The following is a 23,248-nucleotide window of genomic DNA, read 5'->3' as shown; positions in this document are numbered from 1 at the left end:
TTAGTTCAAGATCCCTCTTTGTTTCTCTTCTCCATCTGTCTTGTGCCCTTACGATGCAGAGAGGCTTGTGACGACAGCGTAGAGGTTGTTTCTGCTGCTCCTCTCAACTCTCTCTCGCTCAGCCTCTTCTTTGGAAATGGTGGAGTTAGGGTACGAGCTCGCTGTCTTGGTTACGCCGAGAACTCTGACGGGATGAGTTCGTCGTCTTTAAGAACTTTGAGCTTTGCCAAGATAAAGTCTCGAGCTTTCCGAAGCAGCGATTCGAAACGGAGCTGATCCAAACATCGCTACACCACTTGGCCGAGAAGAAAGCTTGTCCGTCCGACGCCTGAGGGATCCAGAGATGGCTCGAGCTCTGGAGCTGCGTATGGATTACGTCGCTGCGAACGGAGAGGTAGTGAAAGCTGAGGAGATCGCGGGAGCCGTAAGATCTCTGACGGACGGTGAGGATACGCCGAGGAAAAGAGTGAAGGAGATGGCGGAAGCTGCGAGGATGGCTCGTCTTTACGGCGGCGGCGATTGAAACTCCATTGCTGTCTCCATCTTGGCTTCGAGCTCGAGGAAGAACCAGCGCAGTTAGACACGGCTAAGAAGTCGCCCGGGTTGAAACTCATGGAATTGGGCTTCTGCTCCTTCAATGGAGAGGCTTGTTCGTGGGTCACCGGTGACATCAAAAGCCAAGCTTTCGAAGAAAGCTCCCTCTTTCTCTTAGACTCGTGTTTTCAGGGAAGAAGAAAGAACATCAAAAAGAATTTATTGATCAAAGATTGTATTACATGTATCATTACAAGTGTAAATAAATCTAAGAATCAATAAACTCTTTGTATGAAGTGTTTAATGTGTAAAATGGGAGAAGATCAGCCCCCTTGCTCAAGAGAGATATCTCTTTATTTATAGAAAGATATGTCTAGGGTTTCCTAGCAATATGGGCCTAGTTCAATGTCTAATGGGCCTTGAGAGGGTGTAAATCCATCTCCAACAGTATGTCCCTTTCATATTCGTGAAAGAAGGAGACGCAAAAGATCAGATTAAAAACACAACTTATTACAGTATGACTCTCAAACAAAGATGGGAAGAGGTTTACTCATCTAGTTACAACGAGGAAGCAAGTGAGGTTGTTGTTGATGTTGAAGTAGAAACAGAAGTGGCGAAGCTTGGGGGAGAAGTAACCAATCTGAGAAACAAAAGAGCTGATGGATTTGTTTGGTTTAGTGTCTTAAGAGATGAGAGACAAGACAAGAAGATAGGTCTTGGATCAGTGGTCGTGGAGAGGATTAAGTGGGAAGAGGAGAGGTTTGGTTGGTTAAATAAAGGCGATGAAGTAAGGTCTAGCATTAAGAGATCAGAGAGATTCGAAGGCGGTTCATCACAGTGGAAGAGTTATAAATGCTATGTATTGGTAGAGAGCTTTGAATTAAAGAGAACTGATGGGAGTTTGGTGTTAACATATGAGTTTACACATGTTGATAAGTTGAAGAGCAAGTGGGTTTAGGGTTTATTCAGATTCTTTTTGTCTCATGTATGCAACTTATGGTGCGTTTCATTTAATGTAATTAAGCTTCATGCATGTACCTATGTAAAGCTCTAGTATTTCATGTAAACTCTGTATTATGAATAATCCAGAACTGGTTTGAATGATTATCTTGCTTGGATGTAGCAGAAACGGTAATACATAAACAATTAACTTTTTCTCGGTCTCAGGTGAAGCAATGAGCTTCTTGAAGCTCGTAGGATCCATGGAATGCTCTTCCACTTCCAAGTTTAGATCATTGATAACTTTGTTTTCGCGCGGTTGAGGATTCAATGTTCTGAATACGTTAGCAGAAACCATTCTAACGGCTTCTTGGATAGCATTTTCACTGAACTTGGTATTCGCAGTGGCTACATAATCCACAACCTCAAGCAATGTTTGCCGCTTGATCTCCTTTTCCTTAACGTTCTTGGTTGGATCAGAGAAATCGAAGAGTGGACAGTACAAGCCGAGCTTTTTGAGAAATAGGTTTGCTTTTCAGCATTTGGAACGTCTTTGAAGGTTGCCACGAGACAGAAACCTAAACATCAAATTCAATTTCAAAGATTTCAAAACTCACCATTTATTAACAAACCACACTATGTGTGAAGTTCCACCTCTCCAGGTCTTCAAATTTTTTGTGCATATTATTGATCAACAAAGAAAAAAAACCTATTTTCCAATGTTCTGGTCGCGTTCAATAGTTTGTATAGAATTGAAAGATTGAATAAGTAAAACAGGAAAAATAGAGCAAATTTCAAGAGATTTATGTCAACTTTCAGGGAGAGTACATGTCCTTGTCCATCTCTAGAGCACGTCTGGGCTAGAGTCATGGTGATCAGAAAGTGAGATTAGTCGGTTGAATGTCTGAATCATTTTGGTAAGCGACAATCCTCAGAAGTTGTCTTTGTCATTATCAAATACTTTCTTTTGTGCCATTTATTTCATTAACTTTAGATTGAATGTATCACTTATGTCCTATACAACTTCTTGAATTCACAATTAGGCTGATCCACTGTTTAGATGATGTTATTCAATCATACATTTTAACAGAGGTTAAATATATACACAATGATTATAAATTATATTTTAAAATTTAGTGTTATCCAATGTGATTTAAATCCAGTTTTTAAAATGTAATGTTATTTACTTTTTAAGGATTAAAATTCTTTGTATTTTGGATTGATTCCAAATCATTTCTTATGAAGTCTCGTGAATAAATGATTGAACTCGAAATCCAATACATACCGCAGAGATTTTAAAATCCATCAACTTAAAATATCTTAAAATTTGGTATATTACTAAACATTAATAATTTATTTTAGTCACTAATTGAATAACCCCCCCCCCCCCAATCAAAATTTGCAAATCAAACAAAAGAGTTTAATATATGAGTGAGTTAATTGAAATGGTTAGTGAATGCATAAACCCTTAAGCAACTTCTTTTATATCTAATCCATCATACAAATGGTCTAACATTGGCTCTAAGACACTCAAGATTTATATGGATAAGATTCCATTCATTAAGGTTTTCCTGTTTTACTTATTAAATTTTCTCAGTTTTTTTTTACCAAAAGTGTCGAGTCTTTTTCTTAGAGAGATAAAACCATTGTTTCTGGTTACATAGATATAGATAATGACCTAGATAAACTTTAAACAATAAATATAGATAAAGTCAGACTCCTGTGCTGGCTCCTCCTCTGTATTTGTGATGTTCATTAAATCTCTTCTCGTCCATCTGAAGTTTTGACTCTTTGCGCACCCTCTTGGCAAGCTCTTTGTCATCCTCCTCATCTTCTACTTTCTCCTTCCCCTTTTGCTTCCCCTCAGACTCAGGCTCTTCCTCTTCAGCTTTCACGATCCCCAATCACAATACTCCCATCAATACGCCTTTCTCCTTTTTCCTTGTCGCTGTGTAACAAAAGTAACAAATTAACCAAATAAATTTGCTCAGTTTTTGCTCAGTTTTTATATCTAATCCATCATTAAAATATATCAGTTTTTTAAGCTCTAGTAAGCATGCCTAAACGCATGATTTTAAAATGAACATATGGATGAAACTAGTAAAACATACCGAACCTTGTAAAACATATAGACAAGAATATCTAACCTTCCAAAACGTAGGCAATCTTTGAGCAGTTGGAGAAGAACGGTTCAGCGAACCCGTGTTTTCCAAGAACCATATTTGAAGCTCTGACTCCGAAACGGGTCATCCTCCATGAAGCGTAATACCCTCCATCACCTACGAAGTCTTTTTAAACTAATAGCCATGTAATCTTAACCCCACATTTTAAAAAAATTTCGATATGATAAAATAATAAAATTATAATGTTTTCAACTCTTAATTCTAATATCTCATATGACGAGTATCTCTTGTAATTTTGAGATAAGTTTGATAATTCAGTCTTGAATTTTTAGTTGAAAAAAAAATTACATAACGATACAAAGTTTATATTTTTTCTATAAGTAGCTGAGCTAATACCAAATAATTTTATTTCTAAGAATGGGGGGGGGGGGTTTATTGGTTTAAGAATTTTTAAAGAATTATAAAATTTTAAGAATCTATAGTTATTGGTTTATGGATTTTAAAAATCTTTCCAAAATTCATTGTTATTGGTTTAAAGACTTTTAAATTCTATTCAAATCATTTGTTATTCAAAAAGTTTAGTTTTTATTGATTTTGCTATTCTATTAAATTCTATGGGAACTAAATTCTTTATATTTTTACTCATAAGCTAGACTTTGAAAATAGCATGTTTACTCATAAGATTTTTGAAATCTGTGTACTAATAAAAACATTCCCACACTTTATAATATATTTTTCTTGTTTGACATGTGATTTTCAGAAGATCTCTTTGTCGGTAAGTTTCGTAGTTGGTGTGTTCTAACATAATTTTTCGTTTATATGAGTGGTGTCTCAAAAAAAATGTCAATGAAAACAAGACTGTTAAAAATATGTCATGTAGTATGAAGATAAAAAATGATTATTTTCACAACATAACTAAGAACAAACCATGCATAACACAAATAACCAATTCCATAAAATGCATTTGTCTATGTAAACACACCAAACGATAATATAATAGTGTCTCATCGAAATTCATTGTTGAAAATTTATACAACTTTTTTTGTACCTTAGAAGAAATTTTTTTTTGAAAAACTATATTGTGCAAATTCTTAATAATCAATAATAATCTATAGAAATCAATACAAAATATTTGATAGAAATTATGAAATATTTGTGAAATCTACTAAACTTTTAAAAATCTGTCAATTTCTAAAATCATTCAACTCTTTCCAAATTCTGGTTCCAATAACCTCCCCAAATCGAATTAAATGGAACCAAACTGAACGGAAGCAAAGTAAACCCAAACTAAACCAATGCGAGTTTGAATGAGATTGGTTGGAGGTTTATGAAAACGAAATTAACCATACAAAATCAAACCCAATGATAAACATAAATGTCCATTCTTAGATACGAATTCGGATGTTATAACTTATAACACAATGACCATATACTAATTCAACTCTAGATTATGTTAAAACTCACTTGGTGGTGTTATGTTCATGTGTGTCCAAATAAATACATTTACGATTGTATGATATATTTGTTGACATTTGACAAACATTTTGGTTATTTATAGGATGTAGGATTCATATGTCTACCAGACTAAAGAGTTTTATATGCCTTCACCTAACATCAAAATAAAAATAAAATCAAAAGAGAAAAATAAGAGGAGGAGAAGGAGACTTTTGGCAAAAGCCAAGAGTCATGCATAAACTGAGCTATGTTTTGCTGTCACATTCATCTGACCTGCCAAAGCTCTCAAAGTGGAACGTCTACATGTGTGTCTCAAGTCTCAACTCTCAATAAGAAGTCACTATTTGATAAATATAGAACACCAAATTACAAAATATCTAGAGACAATAAGAACAAAACAAATTATTTTGAGGATGACATCTAGAAGCTTCATATAAGATACAAGTGATATATTATTAGTGTAAAGCTTAACATTTCAAAGAAAAAGGTTGTGCTATCCTACATCATCATCAACATTCAATAACAAATTAGAATTTTACGACATTACGTGTTGTCTGCTCATTGGATGGGTCTGGTTTCGAAAACCTGCTGCGTTAGCCTGTGTGCATCGGCCCGGCCCATAGGATCTGAGTTATAAACCTCGAATATTCCGCGCAAGCGCCATTAGTTTCTCTGATTACTTTCTTAATCCTACCATAAACGGTTGGCCAAAACAGTGGCAGAGAAGGTAAATAATCTAAAAAGTCAAGGACGATCTTGAAACATTAAATACTAAATCTCTGACCTGTCACCTTTTAACCCAAGATAAAATCTCAGCCACTCGATCAGATTTCATCTCCTCCTTTTAAATAAACGCTAAAGCCTCACCAAACTCTTCACTCACTTGACTATTTTCACATTCGGAGCTTAGCTTTCTCTCTCGATCTCATCGCCATGGGTGAGTACCTCTTCGTTGATGCTTTTTTGTTAGTTTCTGTGATCTGATCGTTGTTTTTGATTTCTCTTGTGTTTGTGTAGCTGACAACAAGAAGATTAAGATCGGAATCAACGGTTAGTGTTTTCCTGAATCGTTTATATAGGTTTAGATCTGTGGAATCTGAGATTTGAATCTTCGTGTAGGTTTCGGAAGAATCGGTCGTTTGGTGGCGAGAGTTATCCTTCAGAGGAACGATGTTGAGCTCGTCGCTGTTAACGATCCTTTCATCACCACCGAGTACATGGTGAGTTTTTACTCTCTCTCTTCCCTTCGATGCTAGTTCGATCTATGTATAGGTTTAATCCTCGTTTACAGTGAATCGAATCTTGTTCAGTATTATACATGGCGTCTTTGGTTTGTCACATAGGTTGTGAACCGGATTGATTGTGTTGATTTTAATTATTAACGTGGTTCGGTTAAACCGGATTGATGATGTGTTGATTAATTGCAACTTGGTTTGGTTAATTCGAGGATGGGTTTCTGATCGAACGTGTTTGTTGCAGACGTACATGTTTAAGTACGACAGTGTTCACGGGCAGTGGAAGCACAATGAGCTTAAGATAAAGGATGAGAAAACACTTCTCTTTGGCGAGAAGCCAGTCACCGTGTTCGGCATCAGGTACATTCATCTATCGTTTGATATATTCAAAATTTTGTATCTCTTTTCTTATGTTATGAAAAGTTTAATAATTTGTGGTTTTTTTTTTTTTTTTATGAAGGAACCCTGAGGAGATCCCATGGGGTGAGGCCGGAGCTGACTTTGTTGTTGAGTCTACTGGTGTTTTCACTGACAAGGACAAGGCCGCTGCTCACTTGAAGGTTTGCTTTTTGGGCTTTATTTAACCTATAATATTGAAGAATTCTGTTTCCTAACACTTATATATGCTTGTAAATCAAATTTTGAAAGATATTGGATAGAGAGCTCTTGTTTGTAAGTTACTAATGTATCATAGGGTTGGTTTTATTTTGTTTCAGGGTGGTGCCAAGAAAGTTGTCATCTCTGCTCCAAGCAAAGATGCTCCCATGTTTGTTGTTGGTGTCAATGAGCATGAATACAAGTCTGATCTTAACATTGTTTCCAACGCTAGTTGCACCACTAACTGCCTTGCTCCACTTGCCAAGGTCTCTATTTCTTTTTTTTTTTTTTTTTTGTATGAAGTCGGAGTTTCAAGTGTATAATTGTCCCTTGCTGAATTGAATCTTGTGATCTGGTTTTCAGGTTATTAACGACAGGTTTGGAATTGTTGAGGGACTCATGACTACCGTCCACTCTATCACTGGTACAGATTTCATTTCACTACGTTTGATTCATGAAGGCCTATTATTACCTCTTTGACTTTTAAGTAACTAATTGCATTTTGGTTTTGTTTGTGTGATTAAAGCTACTCAAAAGACTGTTGATGGTCCATCAATGAAGGACTGGAGAGGTGGAAGAGCCGCTTCCTTCAACATCATTCCCAGCAGCACCGGAGCTGCCAAGGCTGTCGGAAAGGTGCTTCCACAGCTCAACGGAAAGCTGACCGGAATGTCCTTCCGCGTTCCCACCGTTGATGTTTCAGTTGTTGACCTCACGGTTAGACTCGAGAAAGCTGCGACCTACGATGAAATCAAGAAGGCTATCAAGTAAGCTTTCAGTATATATAGATCACTAGTTTCAATATCTATTGTAAGATAACTAATTGGATTGGATTGGATTGTTACAGGGAGGAATCTGAAGGCAAGCTAAAGGGAATCCTTGGTTACACCGAGGATGATGTTGTCTCAACTGACTTCGTTGGTGACAACAGGTAATAAACCAATATCTTCTACGCACTTTGAATTTACTCAAATTTTCTAGTCTGTTTTGGTAAATGATTTTAAAACAATGTGTTCATGTGATGTGTCAGGTCGAGCATTTTTGACGCAAAGGCTGGAATTGCGTTGAGTGACAACTTCGTGAAACTGGTGTCGTGGTATGACAATGAATGGGGTTACAGTACCCGTGTGGTCGACTTGATCATCCACATGTCCAAAGCCTAAAGAGCTCAAGAGAGATATGATGTAACGGTGTCTTAATTTGTCAGCTTTTTCGAATAAAAAATTTCTCAAGGTCTAAAAACTCATCCCTTTTGGTTTTAGCGATTCTCCTTCACGTGACGTGATAGGAAGTTTGTAAACCTTGTTTATTTCTTTACTGAAAACCGCTTTGATACACAAGTTTAGTTTTATTACAATGCATTCAAGATAAGCACAAACCGGCTTTTAGCAATATGAGACAGTGCCGGTTTGCATAAGTCACACGTACACAAGTATAGAACTCTAGAACTTCAGACCCGAGCCTTTAATTTTCTCCTCGATGATCATGTCGAGTTTGGTCTCCAATGAAGTCAATTCAACTTGTAACTGAATCTAAGCATCACAACAAAAGTTGTAACTGGACAATACACCAGTATTACAGAAAACAAAAGTTGTAATTGGACAATACACCAGTATTACAGAATGTATCAAACCTCTTTTTGTATAACAACAAAGTGATCGTGGGAGATCTTTAATAAAGGCTTCTTCTTGTGGTCACTATGTAAAGAGCAAGAGACTGTAAGAAGTATCCTACTATAGAGGGTAAGAGACTTATTATGCTTTCTAGCAAATTGAAACTGACACCATAACAAGTATTTCAACACAATCCAAGATTAGATCAAATGTTCTTGAAGTTCTTCTTCTTCGTCATCAAGCAAGATACTGAAGTTCCTCAGCTCTCTCAAGATCCTCTGTAATTCCTCTGTTCTACGATGCTTCTCTCCAGAAGAATAGAACTTCACTAAACCATCATCAGTCTCAATCCAGCTAACACCTGCTTCTTTCTTGTAACCAGTGTCTCTCATAGCAACTTTTAGCCTGGCCGCATCATCAAACCTCCCAAGATCACCATATATGTTCGAGAGCATCACGAAATTAGCCGGGTTTCTCGGCTCAAGCTTAACCAGCTCTCCAAGAGCAAGCTCGCCAACCTCCACCTTCTTGTAAACCTTCGAAGCTCCAAGCAAAGTGGCCCATATAACAGCATCAGCTTCCACCGGCATTTTGTTTATAAACTCAACAGCTTGTGTTAAAAGTCCAGCACGGGAGAGTAAGTCAACCATACAACCGCAATGCTCTATCTGAGGCGTGATTGAGTAATCAGTAAACATGGAGTTGTAATAAGCTAACCCATCTTCAACCAAACCCATGTGTCTACAAGCACATAGAACACCTACGAACGTTATCTTGTCCGGTCTAACACCGCAAGTTCTCATCTCACGGAATAAAACTAAGGCCTCGGTTCCATGTCCATGTGAAGCTAACCCGTTGATCACAGTGTTCCAGCTTATCAAATCTCTTCTCTTTATGGTATTAAAGACTTCCATAGCCATCTCTATAGCTCCGCATTTTGCATACATATCAACCAAAGCATTCATGAAGTTCACATTAACCTTATCATACCCAAGACCCTCTCCATGCTTATGCACCCGCTTCCCGAACTCGTAAGCTCCTAGCTTCGCACAAGCTGATAACACTGAAGTCAAAGTTGCATCGTTGGGAACAACCTTATCTTCATCTACCATTCTCTTAAAACAACCCAACACTTTATCAAGCCTCCCACTTTGAGTATACCCCTTGATCAAACCATTCCAAGAGAACACATTTCTCTCCGGCATCTCTTCGAAAACTCTCTCACAAGCTTCAACGTCTCCACTATTTGCATAACCCTCCAAAACTGTGTTCCACGACATGATGTCCTTACAAGGCATCAAATCGAAAAGACTCCTAGCTTCTTCCATCATGTTCCCCGTTTGGATATAGCCAGCTACCATAGTGTTCCATAACACTGTGTCTCTCTCAGGAGACAGATCGAAAAACCGCCGAGCAGAGACTAAGTCCTTGTTCAGTATATACCCATTGATCATCGAAGTCCAAGTAACTACATTTCTCTCAGCCATCTCACAGAACACTTTATTAGCCGATGCCAACACTCCTGCGCACGAGTACAACTCAATCAGCTTCGTTCCTACGTAAGGGTTTGATCTAAACCCTGTTTTAATCGAAAAGCACTGTAACTCCTCTCCTTGCCTTAGTTCCTTGACCATCACGCAAGCTTTCAAAACGACAGGGAGAGTAAACCAATTAGGCATCACATCGTTCCTTCTCATCCTCTTGAACAACAGCAAAAGGTCATTGTACATGTCGTTTTGCGTGTACCCATTTAACATGGCGTTGTAAATAGAAACAGTTGGTTGAGGCATTCCGTCGAACACCTGGCGTGCGTGATCGATTCTCGCGACCCGGCAGCAAGTGGAGATGATTCTCGGACCGACGTAATCATTGTCTTCTAATCCATGAGCTAAAGCCTGTGACTGGATTTGGAGAAGGTGTTTTTGGGTTTTACATGACTCCAAGAGAGAGATGAGCTTCTCTTCCAAAAGCCTCTTTGGTGATTTCGAAGCTAAAGCTACGGAAACACTCGCAATTTTCGATTACGATTTAGACAACAAAAGGACGAGTCTTTATCGAGAGGATTCGATTAAGCGCCACAGTGACATTCAGCGAAAGTATACAGAAGTCGAAGGACTTGAACGACAAAAGTCAACACCTTCTCAACGAGTTAGAAGGTTAGGCATACGCTGCTGCTGATGTGTGTGTGTGTGTTTTTTTTGTCGACGTGTGTGTTTGTTTAAACTGTATTTTTTACTATTCGATTCTATTTTTACCAAGGAAAAAATAAAGAGGTTAACATTTTCAATCAAATAACTTATATACTAAAGCGCAAGTCGCCTCTCCAATCAAAATCTGACACGTGGAAAATCATTTTAAAAATTAAAAAAACAATTGACACGTGGAAAAACTAAAAAACTATAAATAAATAATTAATTTTTTCTCTGCGGTTCCTATTTTCTTTAGTCTAAATATTAACTACATATTTCTCATTTTTCTTAAAAAAATTAAGCTATGTTGGTTTATATATTTTTCCGTATTTTCTTGGCATCTTTTGAATAATCCTCTATATGTTAAAATCACAAGTCACTCAACTAATTATACCATGCCACATCATTTAAAAACAAAAACAGAATTGTTTAAATAAAAATGAATAAAAAATAAAACCTTGCACATTATGTACGTTTAGATATTTACAGGAAAAAATCAAATATATTTCATGTCTATCTCGCCACTCGCCACTCGCCACTCGCCACGATCACCCGTCACCACACCTCCATGATCACCACTAACCACCAATGTCCTAATAGCTACTACAATTTTTGCATTTATAGTTGTTCCATGTTACAATACGACTGCCTTTCAATAGAAAACATTTTTTTCTCTAAAACCAATTTTTAAATTTCTATTCCACAAATCTCCATCATGCATCCTGATATCTCAGAAGAAGTCATTGTTGTTGAACTTCAAAAGATGTGTAAAGAGTAAATAAATTTAACAGTCCAACGAAAAGACTATCAAAAACGAAATCCAAGTATAAGTATTGTATTTCACTAACTTTTTATCATAAAGAAAGTATGGTATTTTGTATTGTTTCTTTCAGATTGATATTTTTTTATTTGTTCTGGCACCAAAAATAAAATAAAGTCATGCTGATAACATCTATAAGTTCATTATTTTGTGATTTATGTTGAAAGGTTACTTTAATAACAAGTATGCATCTTTGTTTATTTACCAAATTAATATATTTTTAAATTATGTATAAGTAGAGTAACTACAATCAGCTTCCTTAGTGAGCTCTAATAAAATTGAAATACGAAATTTTTACACCCCAAACTAGAAGAGAGTTTCAGAGTTGAAGTCAAATGAGTTTTCCATACTTATATTATGAATCTCTGCACAAGAGCTCAAATGAATTCCAGGTAGATTGTGTATTTATAAAATAAGAAGATAATCTGTGGAAAGTCGAGTTTTTATTTTCTTTATTTTTCTCGTGCATATGTAATTACACACTAACAATTTACAATGCATAAGTCAGTTCCTGTATATTTGATCATAATGTTCACGAGCATTAAATCTCTAACTGTTTAAGAGAGCCATAATAAAAATAGTTACACAAAACTTGCAACCAAGTAATATATTTAAAAAAACTGAATTTGAGAAAAACATTATTATCACTTTGTCCGTCCAAAAAAAGAGAATAGTATTATTGTTCTAATAGAACGTCAAGTATATGATGTCTACAAATATTGCAATAAGTAAAAGAAAACAATATTGGAATAGGTTGAGTATCACCAAATTTACCATTCAATAAACTTTGGCTACAAAACATACAATTTTAACATAATAATTTAATTATTTTATTTTCCCGTAAGCAGTACGGGGTACACCTACTAGAATTATAAGGAGCAACTACTAACTAGTATATATATCAACATTAATTCCAATTTTTTTTGACCAAAAATAAAATAAAATAAAATAATTCCAGTTTTTCTAATTAAGGAGGTAACTCGATTACTATATCAAACTTGAACCCCAAAGTTTCCTGATTTAAGTAATTGAAATTGTTTCAAAAAAAAAATTGAAATACTCTACAATTATCAATACAAATGTAAAACCTCAAATTATCTCTAACAATTTTTAATTGTATTATACCCCGTATCCGATTTTAAATCTGATTAGCTATGCTTTTCGTTAATAATTGTGTGTGCTAAAACTAGGTGTATCATATTGTATGCGTGTACCATAAGCCCTGTGCTATCCAGCCTCAACATTTACTCTGAATCTACATTACTTTAAAACATACCCAAAGTAAACAAGCCTACGAAGACCTATATAAAGAAGTACTTAACTGTATGGTTATAGTGTGTGATAGAGATGGGGCGGTGTCATTGTATAGGAACATCATTTTCAGCAGCCTATTCTAGTAAACTACTAATATGTACAGCATTCGGTAACTGGACCCTAAAAATTTTTATTTGCATAAATAGAAAAAGCTCTACTTTTCTGTTTCATCCTTCTGAAACGCATATTCTATCTACTCCTAGCTCCTACTTTAACCCATTTCCCTCCTAATTATGAAAGTCTCATGTTTTCCATTTGTATTAGTTCATGGATTTCAAGAATGTTGTGTATATATAGACGCACACCTAACATGTAATGTTATGTCACTACTTAACAAATGTTGTTCATTATATTTTGTGTGTACTTTATTGATAGTACATATTATAAATGTACTTAACTAGATGTACAATATAACCATGTGTATACTTAACTATAGATGTACAATAGAACCATGTGTAGAAAGGTGTATGTTCATTTGACCCAAAAAAAGGTGTATGTTCTATGTTATACATATATGATTCACATAAACATACATACATCTATGTTCTATCAAACGCATATATATATGTTGTTTTCACAGAAGTATGTTACATAAATATCTTGTTATTTACAATTAACTTCTATTTTTGTAACCATAATACATGATTTCAGATAATTGGGAAATACATCTTTTACTATACTTATTAGATAGATAAGTGGATCTAGTCAAGTAATAAGTTTAATTTCGCTTTGCTAGTCGAGATGAATGATTGATTACAAATTAGCAGTATATGTGTTGACATATGATATTGCTATATATATAGGTTCATCGGATGATCATATATTTCAATGTTAATGTAGACTTGGATTAGGAAATGTATTTGTAAAACATATTTATATGAATTTTATGCAGAAAAAACATATTTATATGAACAATTTTGTACTAGAAAAAGCGTATATTAATTTTCTCAAAAAGGGTTATATACTTATATAGTTTTAGGAGTAGGGTAGAATTGAAACCGAGGAGCAAAGCTAAGAAATAGTAAAAGCTGATATAAGATAATAGGGTTTGTAATCGTCAGACTGAAAGCAAAACAAAAAAACTCAACTGCCTCAACGAGTCTTTACCGCATGGAGTTGTGTAATCGTCAGACTGAAACAAGAGAAACTTAACTGCATCAATAAGTCCTTACCACAGTTGTTTATGTCTCAGTGACTCAGTTAAAATTCCAACTTCTTTTTAATAGGCCTTAATTTAAACTCATTCACAAAATCTATACTGAATTACTGATCCACTCAATCAATCTCCCTCTCACTCCCCTCCTTCGCTTTCTGATTGTTCATTTATTTTTATATATACATATAACTCTTGGGAAGACTGTGATTACATATCTATAGGGTTAGCCTTCTTTCACAAAATCATGATTTATTTCTTTCCATGAATAGCTCTTTATTTATTCTTTTATCACAGAAACATGCCTCAGCCGAGAGATCTCATTTGTTCTCTCTCTCTCCCTCTTGATCGCTATTTTGACTCCTTTACAAGATATAAACTTTGTTTTTTTTTCTGTTTAGGTTTGCGTTTTAGATTTTCTTAGATTTGCATTTTGGATTTTCTTAGATATTTTTATTAACGCTAGTTATTTATACTATTATATACTATGAAAACATTGCATGGATAATATTACGATCAATAATTCTACATGTCAAATTCACGTGTGATTGTATCGCCTTGAGCCGTTAATCTGTTTTTGACGGTACAACTTGCGCCTGAAGATTTTCTTAGATTTGTAATGTATAATGTCATGACGATTAATTCGTTAACGAAAAAAATTAAGCATAAAGACCACAATTTATTTATCAAAAATGTTGCAAAAATAGATAATCATAAATGTAAATTAGAAGGATTAAACATAAGAGTTAGTTATAAGTCACGTAGAAGAAGTCCAAAACTAAGTTGATCTCTCCTCTCCCTAGTCTTTCGCCACTTCTGTGTTCTTTTTATTTCTCCAGAGGAAAAAGAAAAGTTCAAAGAACAAATATAGAACGAGACAACACTTGGTCTCACAAACAGTTCCGAACCAGAAAGTGGTAGACGATAATAAGAAAAAACAAAATAAAAATAGTTTAAAGCTGCTCCTTCATACAAATACAAACTTCTCACATAACTCCAAAATACAACACTCCCTCTCCAGTGTGAATTTCATTTTTTCATTATCAATTACTTTGGCATGTCTCTTTCAATATTCCACAAAATATGGATAAAATCTAACATTAATGGATAAAATTTTATTAAAACACACACATTTGTTCCATTGCCTTAATTATAACCATGATGTGGAGGTAGAGGCTGCGAAAGAGGAGGAGCAACCCTAGAGCCATTAGCCACGGGTGAACCGATGAAGGTGTATCTAGATTCAGGCGGTGAGCGACCACCGCAACCGCTATTTGCTAGGGTTTGGTGATGTGTACCATTGTTGTGCAAATAGTAGTCGTTGGTGCAACGGTAAGGAAGCGATAACGGTGGGGTAGGAGACCGTGGCGGATAAAGATAAGGTTGCACAAGTGGTGGTGGCGGCAGACGTGCGGAGGGGGAGAACAATCTTGGTGGATGCATCATTGGTTTGTATGGTGTTATTGGGTCTCCTATATGCAAATCTCCATGCTGATAACTATATAGAATATAACAATGTCGATTAAAATGATATCTATAGTAAAGGAAAACGAATTAAAATTGCATAAGAAAGAGAGAAATCAAAAATACCTAAATGGAGGGCCTTGATGACGAGGAAATGTATTGTTGCGAAGAAGTTCACGTGCTTTGTTTAGTGACTCCGTCTCCCTCTCTAAAATCACCATAACAAAAGTTAAATTTATTTATGCAAACTCATATATATTAATATATACACATACTATATAAAAACGGGGTCTCTTGCCTTGACGGTGGCGGTTCATGTGGCCACCGAGAGCTTGAGATTTGAAGAACTTGAGTGAACAAAATCTACATTCGTACTCTTTTCCATCTTTGATGTGCTTCTCTCTAAATCCTCCTACTCAATACTATATTAATTTGATTCTCATAATAAATAATCAAGTGTACATCTGGTGATTAGATGATTTAATAGTTCGAATTAATAAAATAAAGAGAGTAAAATAAGCTAGACTAGTATGTACCAGAGGATGAAGATGAAGATGAGCCTTCTTTAAATAATGGGAAAAAGTCTATAGAAGGATCATCAGGTAAGTTATTGAGATCAAAAGTGTTATTATCTTCAGCTCTCCTGCAAAATTTTACGTATCAATAGAATTAATAAAGATTTAGCAAGAGCGATAAAGAGAAAAAGAGAGGACAGAGACACCAACATGAGTACCGAGAAGACAGAAGAGAATAAGCTAAGCTAAAACACTTAAGGGAGTTAAGAATGGCGCGATAAGAGAAGCTAATTTGTGAGATATCTTTTTATCAATATATATCTTTATTTCTCTAGAAATGAGAAAATTGGGCATGGAACCCAAAGTGGATTGCTTTGTGACTTCTAAGCAAGAGAACTATAACTTGAGATGGGATAATAGGTCAAGGTATCCCTTTGTATATACAATGACATGTATACAACAACAAGTCCAATGTAAATTCCATGTTGTTATTAGATGTGTGATATTATATATACATCCAATTAAATTTTCATTCATACTTTTAGTATTATATATTTATTTTTATAGATTTTGTTGTTTCTAAATTACTACGAAATGTTTAGTTTGTTAATAGCTAGTGACTAATTCATGACTATTTTTGGTATCATAGTAGATAGGGATGTCATGATTGTCTTCAGTGTCGTGCGACGATTTTTGGGGGTTCAAGGCGAATTTTAAAAATAATTTTTTATAATATGATTAATTTGTTATTTGAAAATAAAGGTTAAAATGATAAGTAGAAAACTGGTATTTTTAGAGAAAGTTAAAATAATGATTTGGTATTTAGAAAGATAAAAATAATCATATAAATACAATGATAAAATAATAGAAATAAAAGTAATAATAAAAAATATTGAATAATAATAATGGTAGATAAAGTATAGAACATTTTGTCGTTTAAAAAAATGATGATAGATAAAAAAATATGTTTGTTAAAACGTATTATTTATTTTTTCTATAAACTATTTCATCAAACTATCATAATGTATAAATAAAAATACAAATAGCTAACTTTTGGTCAGAAAAAAATTGGATTATAATAAGTAACAAAAGAAAAGCGAAAATCAGAACTGTGAGTTATACCATGTCAGTTCTTCAATTAATTCTTTGCATTTTAGTTATAACACATCTTGAAATTTATTAGAATAAAAGCATTCATCGAAAACAAAAGTCAAATTCAGAATCATGTGAAAATCTACCTAAAACTATACATTTAGCTTTACAGACTAATTTTATAAAATTAGGGGGTCCTAAAAATTGCACATTTTACAGGGGCCTAAGGGAGAAGCCTTATCAAAACCATGGTAAACACGCCTCTGATTGTCTTGTTGTTGATCGCCATGATGTTATTAACATTTGCTTGCATATCATTTCTCTCTCGTTTTGCCTATTCCAAATTATTGGCATTAAGTTAAGAGACGTTTACACTGGGAGACACTTTGTGTCTTTTGTTAACGCTGAAAGGCACTTTGTGGATATAGGACACATTGTTGGGACATGTGTCTTTTTCTTGGACACAAAAACCCTCCTAGTGTTAACTAGCGAAATTGGGAAGAGGATGTTCCATTTAAGGAACCAAACCAGATAACTCTTTGGTTGGAATAAATGAAAAATGTGCAAAAGTAAAAGTAGTTGTATGGGTTTTAGGATTTTTTTTCTGGCCGTTAAATCATTTTTTAAAAGAAGATCTAATGGCTCAGAAGGACACAACATGACTAATTGCACTGCTCCTATTTGAATGGAGATGGAGTTCTCTATAATTTAAGACTTTTTGTGAATGGGTATTGTAATGAGGTGTGGAGATAATATTTTTTTGTATTGAACCTGTGTGACCTCAAGGAGTAATTGTTTTCGTATTTTTGTAATAGAGATGTTAATGCCACCGATGGTGTGAACAAGAACGCTTTGGTTATGATTTATGAATTAGCAATATGGATTTTAAGTAGTGGTTTGGTTACGCGTGGTCAAAGAGTTTTTTGTTTTTGGAAAGTAAGTCTGATGTTTGTGGTATCCATGTTGGTTTGGTTAGTATGTTGCATATGGTATTGTGTTCTGGCTCAGTGGGCTGAACCGTCATTTGAATTGTTTGTACATTGTATGGATGATCTGGTGGATGTGTGGTTGTGGTTTGGAGCGTTGTTTAACATAAGACCTTTGAGTGGAATGAGGTGTTTGAAGTGATCGTATTATGAATGAATTTGTGGGTGCGGCTCTGTGGTTTGGATGGTTCTTAATCTCATAGTGTTTCATTTAGCTGAGTGCTGCCAGTGGGATGGTAGTTGGACCTTGTTGATGTAACTTGATGTTGTATTGGTTGTGGATGATATGTTTGTGGTTGGGTTGTTTAATTAAAATAGCAACCACATATAGGATTGTGGAGGTCATAGGGAATTGGATGTTAGGTATGTGAATAAGGTAGGTATTATTCCTATTGACTTTGATTTTTATAGCTAGAAATCTGGATTACATTATGAGCTGTGAGGGGTTGTGTAGTAACAAAGGCTTGTTGTGGTTAGTGAGGTAGTGGTCATGGTGGACACCACTGATGTGTGAAGGTAATTTGTTGGTAGCTGTTGATATTTGTGGGAAGATGAGAGTATTATTTTTTGTTGTGTTTCTGGAGAAGGTGAACTAAAGATTTGTATTTGTGGCTACACGGGTGTTGTTGTTGATACCCCGAAGTTGTATTGTTGTTAGAGAGGTTGTGGCCAGGTTGAGCAACAATTATGTGTGAAGGAGATGGTGAAACTATTTTTTATACTTGTGGATACGTCGGTGTGGATGTTGTGGCTGTGGTTTAAGGGTTGATTTTTTATTGGTTGTGGATGATATGTTTGTAGTTGGTTTGTGTATTTAAAATAGCATCCACATTTAGGTTTGTGAAGGTCATAGGGAATTGGATGTTAGGTTTGTGAATCAGGTGGGTATTATTCCTATTTACTTTGGTTATCATAGCTAGAAATCTGGAAATAGATTATGAGCTGTGCGGGGTTGTGTGGTAACAAAGGCTTGTTGTGGTTAGAGAGATAGTGGTCATGGTGAACAACTCTGATGTGTGAAGGTAATTTGTTGGTAGGGGTTGATATGTGTGGGAAGCTGATAGTAATGTTTATTGTTGTGTTCCTGGACAAGGCGAACTTAAAATTTGAATTGGTGGCTACACGGGTGTTGTTGTTGATGAACAGAAGTTGTGTTGTGATTAGAGAGGTTGTGGTCCGGATGAAAAGCAGTAATGTCTGAAGGAGATGGTGAAACCATTTTTGATACCAGTGGATACGCCGGTGTGGATGTTGTGGTTGTGGTATAAAGGTTGATGTTGGATCATATCTCGTTTGTCGTTAGGTGCTGCATAGTAGATGGGTGGCAATGTTTAATACAAGATTGGGGCAAGCAATAACTAATATTTTTTCATAGTAGATGGGTAGCAAAGTTTACAACAAGATTATGGGATATGGATTCAGAACCAGATCTAGATCTAAGATTTAATACACTCTAAAACCTCAACAATCTCGCTGATATCTTTCTTCATGTCAAGAAGTTCTTGCTTTAGTTGGATCAGGTCTTGTTCTAATCTGGCTTGTTTATCTGTGGGAAGAGAGAATCAATTAGTTTATCTGTGGGAAGAGGGAATCAAGAAGTCTAAGAAGCCGGATCTAACCTTCCATTTGGAGTTTATATGTGAAACGCTAGAACCGCAAAAATCCAGAACTTCGAGGTCGAGAGACTAAGTGCAAGACGATGATAACGCGAATCACATACCCGAATTCGGTGAGGAGAAACAACAAATCAAAGAGACGATGGTTTGGGAAGGTTAGATTTGGGTCCAATTTCAGATTATGCTTTTTGGATCTAGAAGATGTCGCTGGAGAAAGAAATTAGGGTTCATCAGTTTTGAAGAAGATTAACAAGAATCGTAAAAAGGGGAAGAGATAAGGTAAGCGATGGTTTGGTAAAAAGTTAAAAATAAGGAATCGGTTTTGGATTGGTTAGTTGAGTGAGTTTTCTAGTCAACTAAAGATGTTTTTTAGTTGAGGGTTATATTAGTAAACCTAGTATAAGAAAGTGTGATGTAACACAATGTGTCTCTGAGTGAAATTGTAAACACAAAATGTGTCTCTGAGGGTAAAATTATTTTAAATTAATATTATCAGTGTGACCTCTCTTTTCGCAACTCTTCATCCTCACTCACTTGGTTATTCGGTAGCTGATTATATAAATGAAAAACATAAATTTACTTTTTTGCTGAAAAAAAACAAAACAAAAATTTAAAGTTTAAGTGACTTTGAAGATCGGCGCATCCTTTCTCAACGTCAACGGTGGCTATTATCAAGACTGCTTCAGTTTCTTCTTCGAGACATTCAGCTCAAGTTTTAGTTCATCTTTTCATTTGTTTGTATTCTTCTAGGTTTATTATTCTGTTTTCTCGTCTCGCTTTTGAAAGATTGCGATTTTTACTAGCTTATGTTTCTGGAATGATGAGTTCGTTTCCGGCTTATGCAAAACTTTCATATTTTAAATATAATAGTATAACAGAAGACAAAAAAAAAGAGTTAAGTGACCCAAATTTTTGAATTATTGTGTTACGAATAAATGTCTAATGCTATTTTTAGTTTTGACCATAAAGCCCAAAGTCCAAATTTAATCCAAAAATATTAATTTTATTAAAACATAAATAATATATTGTGATAAGGGAAATCACATGGACTGTCCACGTGAAAAGACTATAAAAGATCTCGGTTTTGAGCTACCAAAGACATGTGGCCATGCGTAAACTCAGAAAAGGGAATCCATCTCTTACGGTTATGTATGCAAAGATTTTAAAACTATTAGATCTACATTTGCTACTATTAGCAAAACCATTTTATCAGAAATCGTCCGGACAATGTATTTGTGATTAGGGATCAACTGAAAACAGTGATAAGTAGAATTCATTATGAATTAAATAAATATCAATATGTCATTTCGTCGGTGACATTTATTTGATGTGAATATTTACTAGGAGAGGTTAGGCACCGCTGTCCCATACATGTTTTTTCTCTTTCTACTCTCTCCAACTTCTCACTAGAAAACTTCAATCACCATCGTCGATCGGTAGCCGGTGGCTCTCGCTGCCGGTTACCATATTTTTTCTTTTTGTTTTTTGTATGTAAATATTCGATCTGTTGATCGAACTTCTGTTCCGGTTGCGGATTTTCACTTTCGCTAGGCGATCTTTTGGTGTGTTTTTGTTCAACCAAATCAGAACTGTTCACGAATCTATTTCTTTCTCTGATTTGCGTTGACACTTTCTCTTCATGCAAGATCTAACCATAAATCCTGGAACTTGTGTTTGTCTTTTGGTACTAGCCGAGTGCCAGATCTCATCAGAGGGGGCGTAATCGTTTCTTCCTAAAGAGAAAGATAGGAAGATGCTCCCTTTTGGTTGAAGAATCGAAGGTGTTGGATTTGTCTGGTTGATTTTGAAGCAGATTAAGTAAAGTCAGGGTTTCTTTGAAACGTCCTGACAGATGATCTGTCTTTAGATCCATCAGTTTTCCCAGGAATTAAGGATCGGTGACCACTCGGAGATCAAACTACAAGAACCGGCGAGCTTTGTATGAAGAGTTCAAGGTAGATACGAAGGAAGCGGTAAAGCTAATGCGTCTCATCCGAGAAGTTTACCGGAGAGATGATCGGAAGATAGACCGCCTGTGAGAACACGTGTTTCCACGTTTTTCTTTAATATTGTAGTTATCATCTTTTGTTGAAATCAGTTTATGAATTGGGTTGTAATGGGCCTTCGGTTTACCTTGTTTGGGCTTTAAGCCTTTAATAATATCTGTTGACAAAAAAAAATACATTATCAGATACAAAAGCTTGCGGAAAATATAAAAATCCTCAGAAACGGTTATAAATCATATTGTGGATGGCCCATAACCATAACATCTTCCAAGACCATATTCGGCTCATACACATGGGCGGCTAAGTCTTTGGGATGTTTTTCCTTTCTCTTGTCTTAGTAGTTTTCCTAATCATAGTTGGTTTAGGTTTTGGATACTTTCCATATTTCTATATCTTCTAATCCTTATATAAAGGAATCATATGTTTTATGAATAAATATACAAACTATTCCCCTTAGTTTTATAACATGTTATCAACACAATAACCTCTAAAACCCTAAAGATAAAACCAAATATCGATAAACCCTAATCCTACCCGGTGAACACCCTAATCCCGATTGCATCCCGATCCTACGCGTTCCCGATCAGCAACCCTGCGTTCCCGTCTCAGCTTCAGACGAACTCAGCCTCAGCTCTTGATCCAGGACAGCTCGCGCTCCAGACAGCAAGCGTCCCGTTCGCATCAGAGCCGCTCGCGATCCGACAGCAACAGCTCCCGTTCAACGATCAGCCGCTCGTGATCTCAGCCTCAATCCGTTCCAGGCAAGCTCGCGTCCAGGCCAGCTCGCGTCCCGTTCCTGTCCAGATCGAGGTTCATTCTTTGGTGGTCCGGTTTCAACAATCAACTAAGCTAAAGGTAATTCGAATTCTAAGAACATATGAATCAAATTGGGTTGATTGATAAAGAATGAAACCATAAAACCTAATCTTTATGATAAAAGCCATAGGATAATAGATCAAACCCTAATGAGTAAATCGAAACTCTAAAAGTTCGATCCCCAAACCCTAAATCGAGATTGATCTATTGATCAACTAAACTCAAAACCCTAATCGGTTTTGAATCTCAAAACCCTATGATCCAATGATCATATCATGTGCTTAAATCTCCCTTGATCTATGATTAAATCAAAACCCAAAAAACGTAAACCCTAAAATTGCTAGAAATCGAATCAAAACCCTAAACCCTAATGTGAATCCGTTTTGATGATTGTTTTTGTTTGATTAAATCTTTTAATGTTTTGAGGTTTAGGTTGCTAGAATATTTTACCTTCTGATCTGTTTCTGTTTTCTGAAAACCCTAAATTCGTTTTACCCTAAATAACATGTTATAAATCTGACTTGAAGCCTGTTTGATTCTTATTTGTTTTGATTGATCTTGTTGATTAAGAGTTAGGTTGATAGTTTGATTGATCTCATAACATGTTTTCTAAAAACCCTAATATCGAATATGAAACCTTAAAGGCTTTGAAACCTTAAAATCGCATACTGCTAAATTTAATTGCTAGATTTCTAAATTAATTTGAAGTTTAGGATCAGTGGCTAGATTAATTGTTTTTAAACCCTAATCTGAAAGCCTAAACCCTAAGTTGACCAGACTT

The 23,248-nt window shown here is 35.5% G+C and overlaps 4 protein-coding genes across 4 annotated transcripts in view; 2 read left to right on the top strand and 2 right to left on the bottom strand.

The window, feature by feature from the left end:
* The window catches only part of LOC106308906, a 4,521-nt gene extending 2,522 nt beyond the window's left edge, over nt 1–1,999 (top strand). The window contains exons 3-4 of the mRNA XM_013746010.1: nt 983–1,482; nt 1,879–1,999. Coding sequence (XP_013601464.1) covers nt 983–1,482; nt 1,879–1,999 — 621 coding nt within the window. The remainder of the gene's footprint in view (nt 1–982; nt 1,483–1,878) is intronic.
* A 3,858-nt stretch (nt 2,000–5,857) lies between these two features.
* On the top strand, nt 5,858–8,237 carry LOC106312081 (glyceraldehyde-3-phosphate dehydrogenase, cytosolic-like; the record flags this gene model as incomplete). Its single annotated transcript, XM_013749462.1, is given in 10 exon segments — nt 5,858–5,988; nt 6,069–6,101; nt 6,171–6,271; nt 6,531–6,646; nt 6,747–6,846; nt 7,003–7,149; nt 7,247–7,307; nt 7,410–7,650; nt 7,731–7,814; nt 7,914–8,237. Coding segments are annotated over 10 exon segments (1,020 nt in total). The 3' UTR covers nt 8,047–8,237.
* Nucleotides 8,134–10,740, bottom strand: LOC106312080 (pentatricopeptide repeat-containing protein At3g29230). The gene has a single exon (XM_013749460.1). The coding sequence runs from the start codon at nt 10,284–10,286 to the stop codon at nt 8,697–8,699; it is 1,590 nt and encodes a 529-aa protein (XP_013604914.1). The 5' UTR covers nt 10,287–10,740; the 3' UTR covers nt 8,134–8,696.
* Nucleotides 10,741–14,940: 4,200 nt separating this feature from the next.
* LOC106311204 (zinc finger protein JAGGED-like) lies at nt 14,941–16,219 on the bottom strand. The gene is made up of 5 exons (XM_013748422.1): nt 16,162–16,219; nt 15,973–16,079; nt 15,735–15,848; nt 15,563–15,644; nt 14,941–15,470 (listed from the first exon to the last, which is right to left on the bottom strand). Coding segments are annotated over exons 1-5 (657 nt in total). The 5' UTR covers nt 16,164–16,219; the 3' UTR covers nt 14,941–15,118.
* Between the last annotated feature and the right edge of the window lie 7,029 nt (nt 16,220–23,248).

This window comes from Brassica oleracea, chromosome C8, assembly GCF_000695525.1.
Source record: "Brassica oleracea var. oleracea cultivar TO1000 chromosome C8, BOL, whole genome shotgun sequence".
Lineage (NCBI taxonomy): Eukaryota > Viridiplantae > Streptophyta > Magnoliopsida > Brassicales > Brassicaceae > Brassica > Brassica oleracea.
The sequence above is the reverse complement of the archived record's forward strand: the minus strand, read 5'-3'. Positions and strand labels throughout refer to the sequence as shown.

Excerpts from the sequence above, each read along its gene's own strand:
- LOC106312080 (XM_013749460.1), bottom strand. The coding sequence starts at position 10,286 with ATGCCTCAACCAACTGTTTCTATTTACAACGCCATGTTAAATGGGTAC.
- LOC106311204 (XM_013748422.1), bottom strand. Across the intron at positions 15,849-15,972 it reads ATCTTCATCTTCATCCTCTG|GAGGATTTAGAGAGAAGCAC; the intron begins GTACATACTAGT and ends AGTATTGAGTAG. Across the intron at positions 15,645-15,734 it reads CATGAACCGCCACCGTCAAG|AGAGGGAGACGGAGTCACTA; the intron begins GCAAGAGACCCC and ends TGGTGATTTTAG.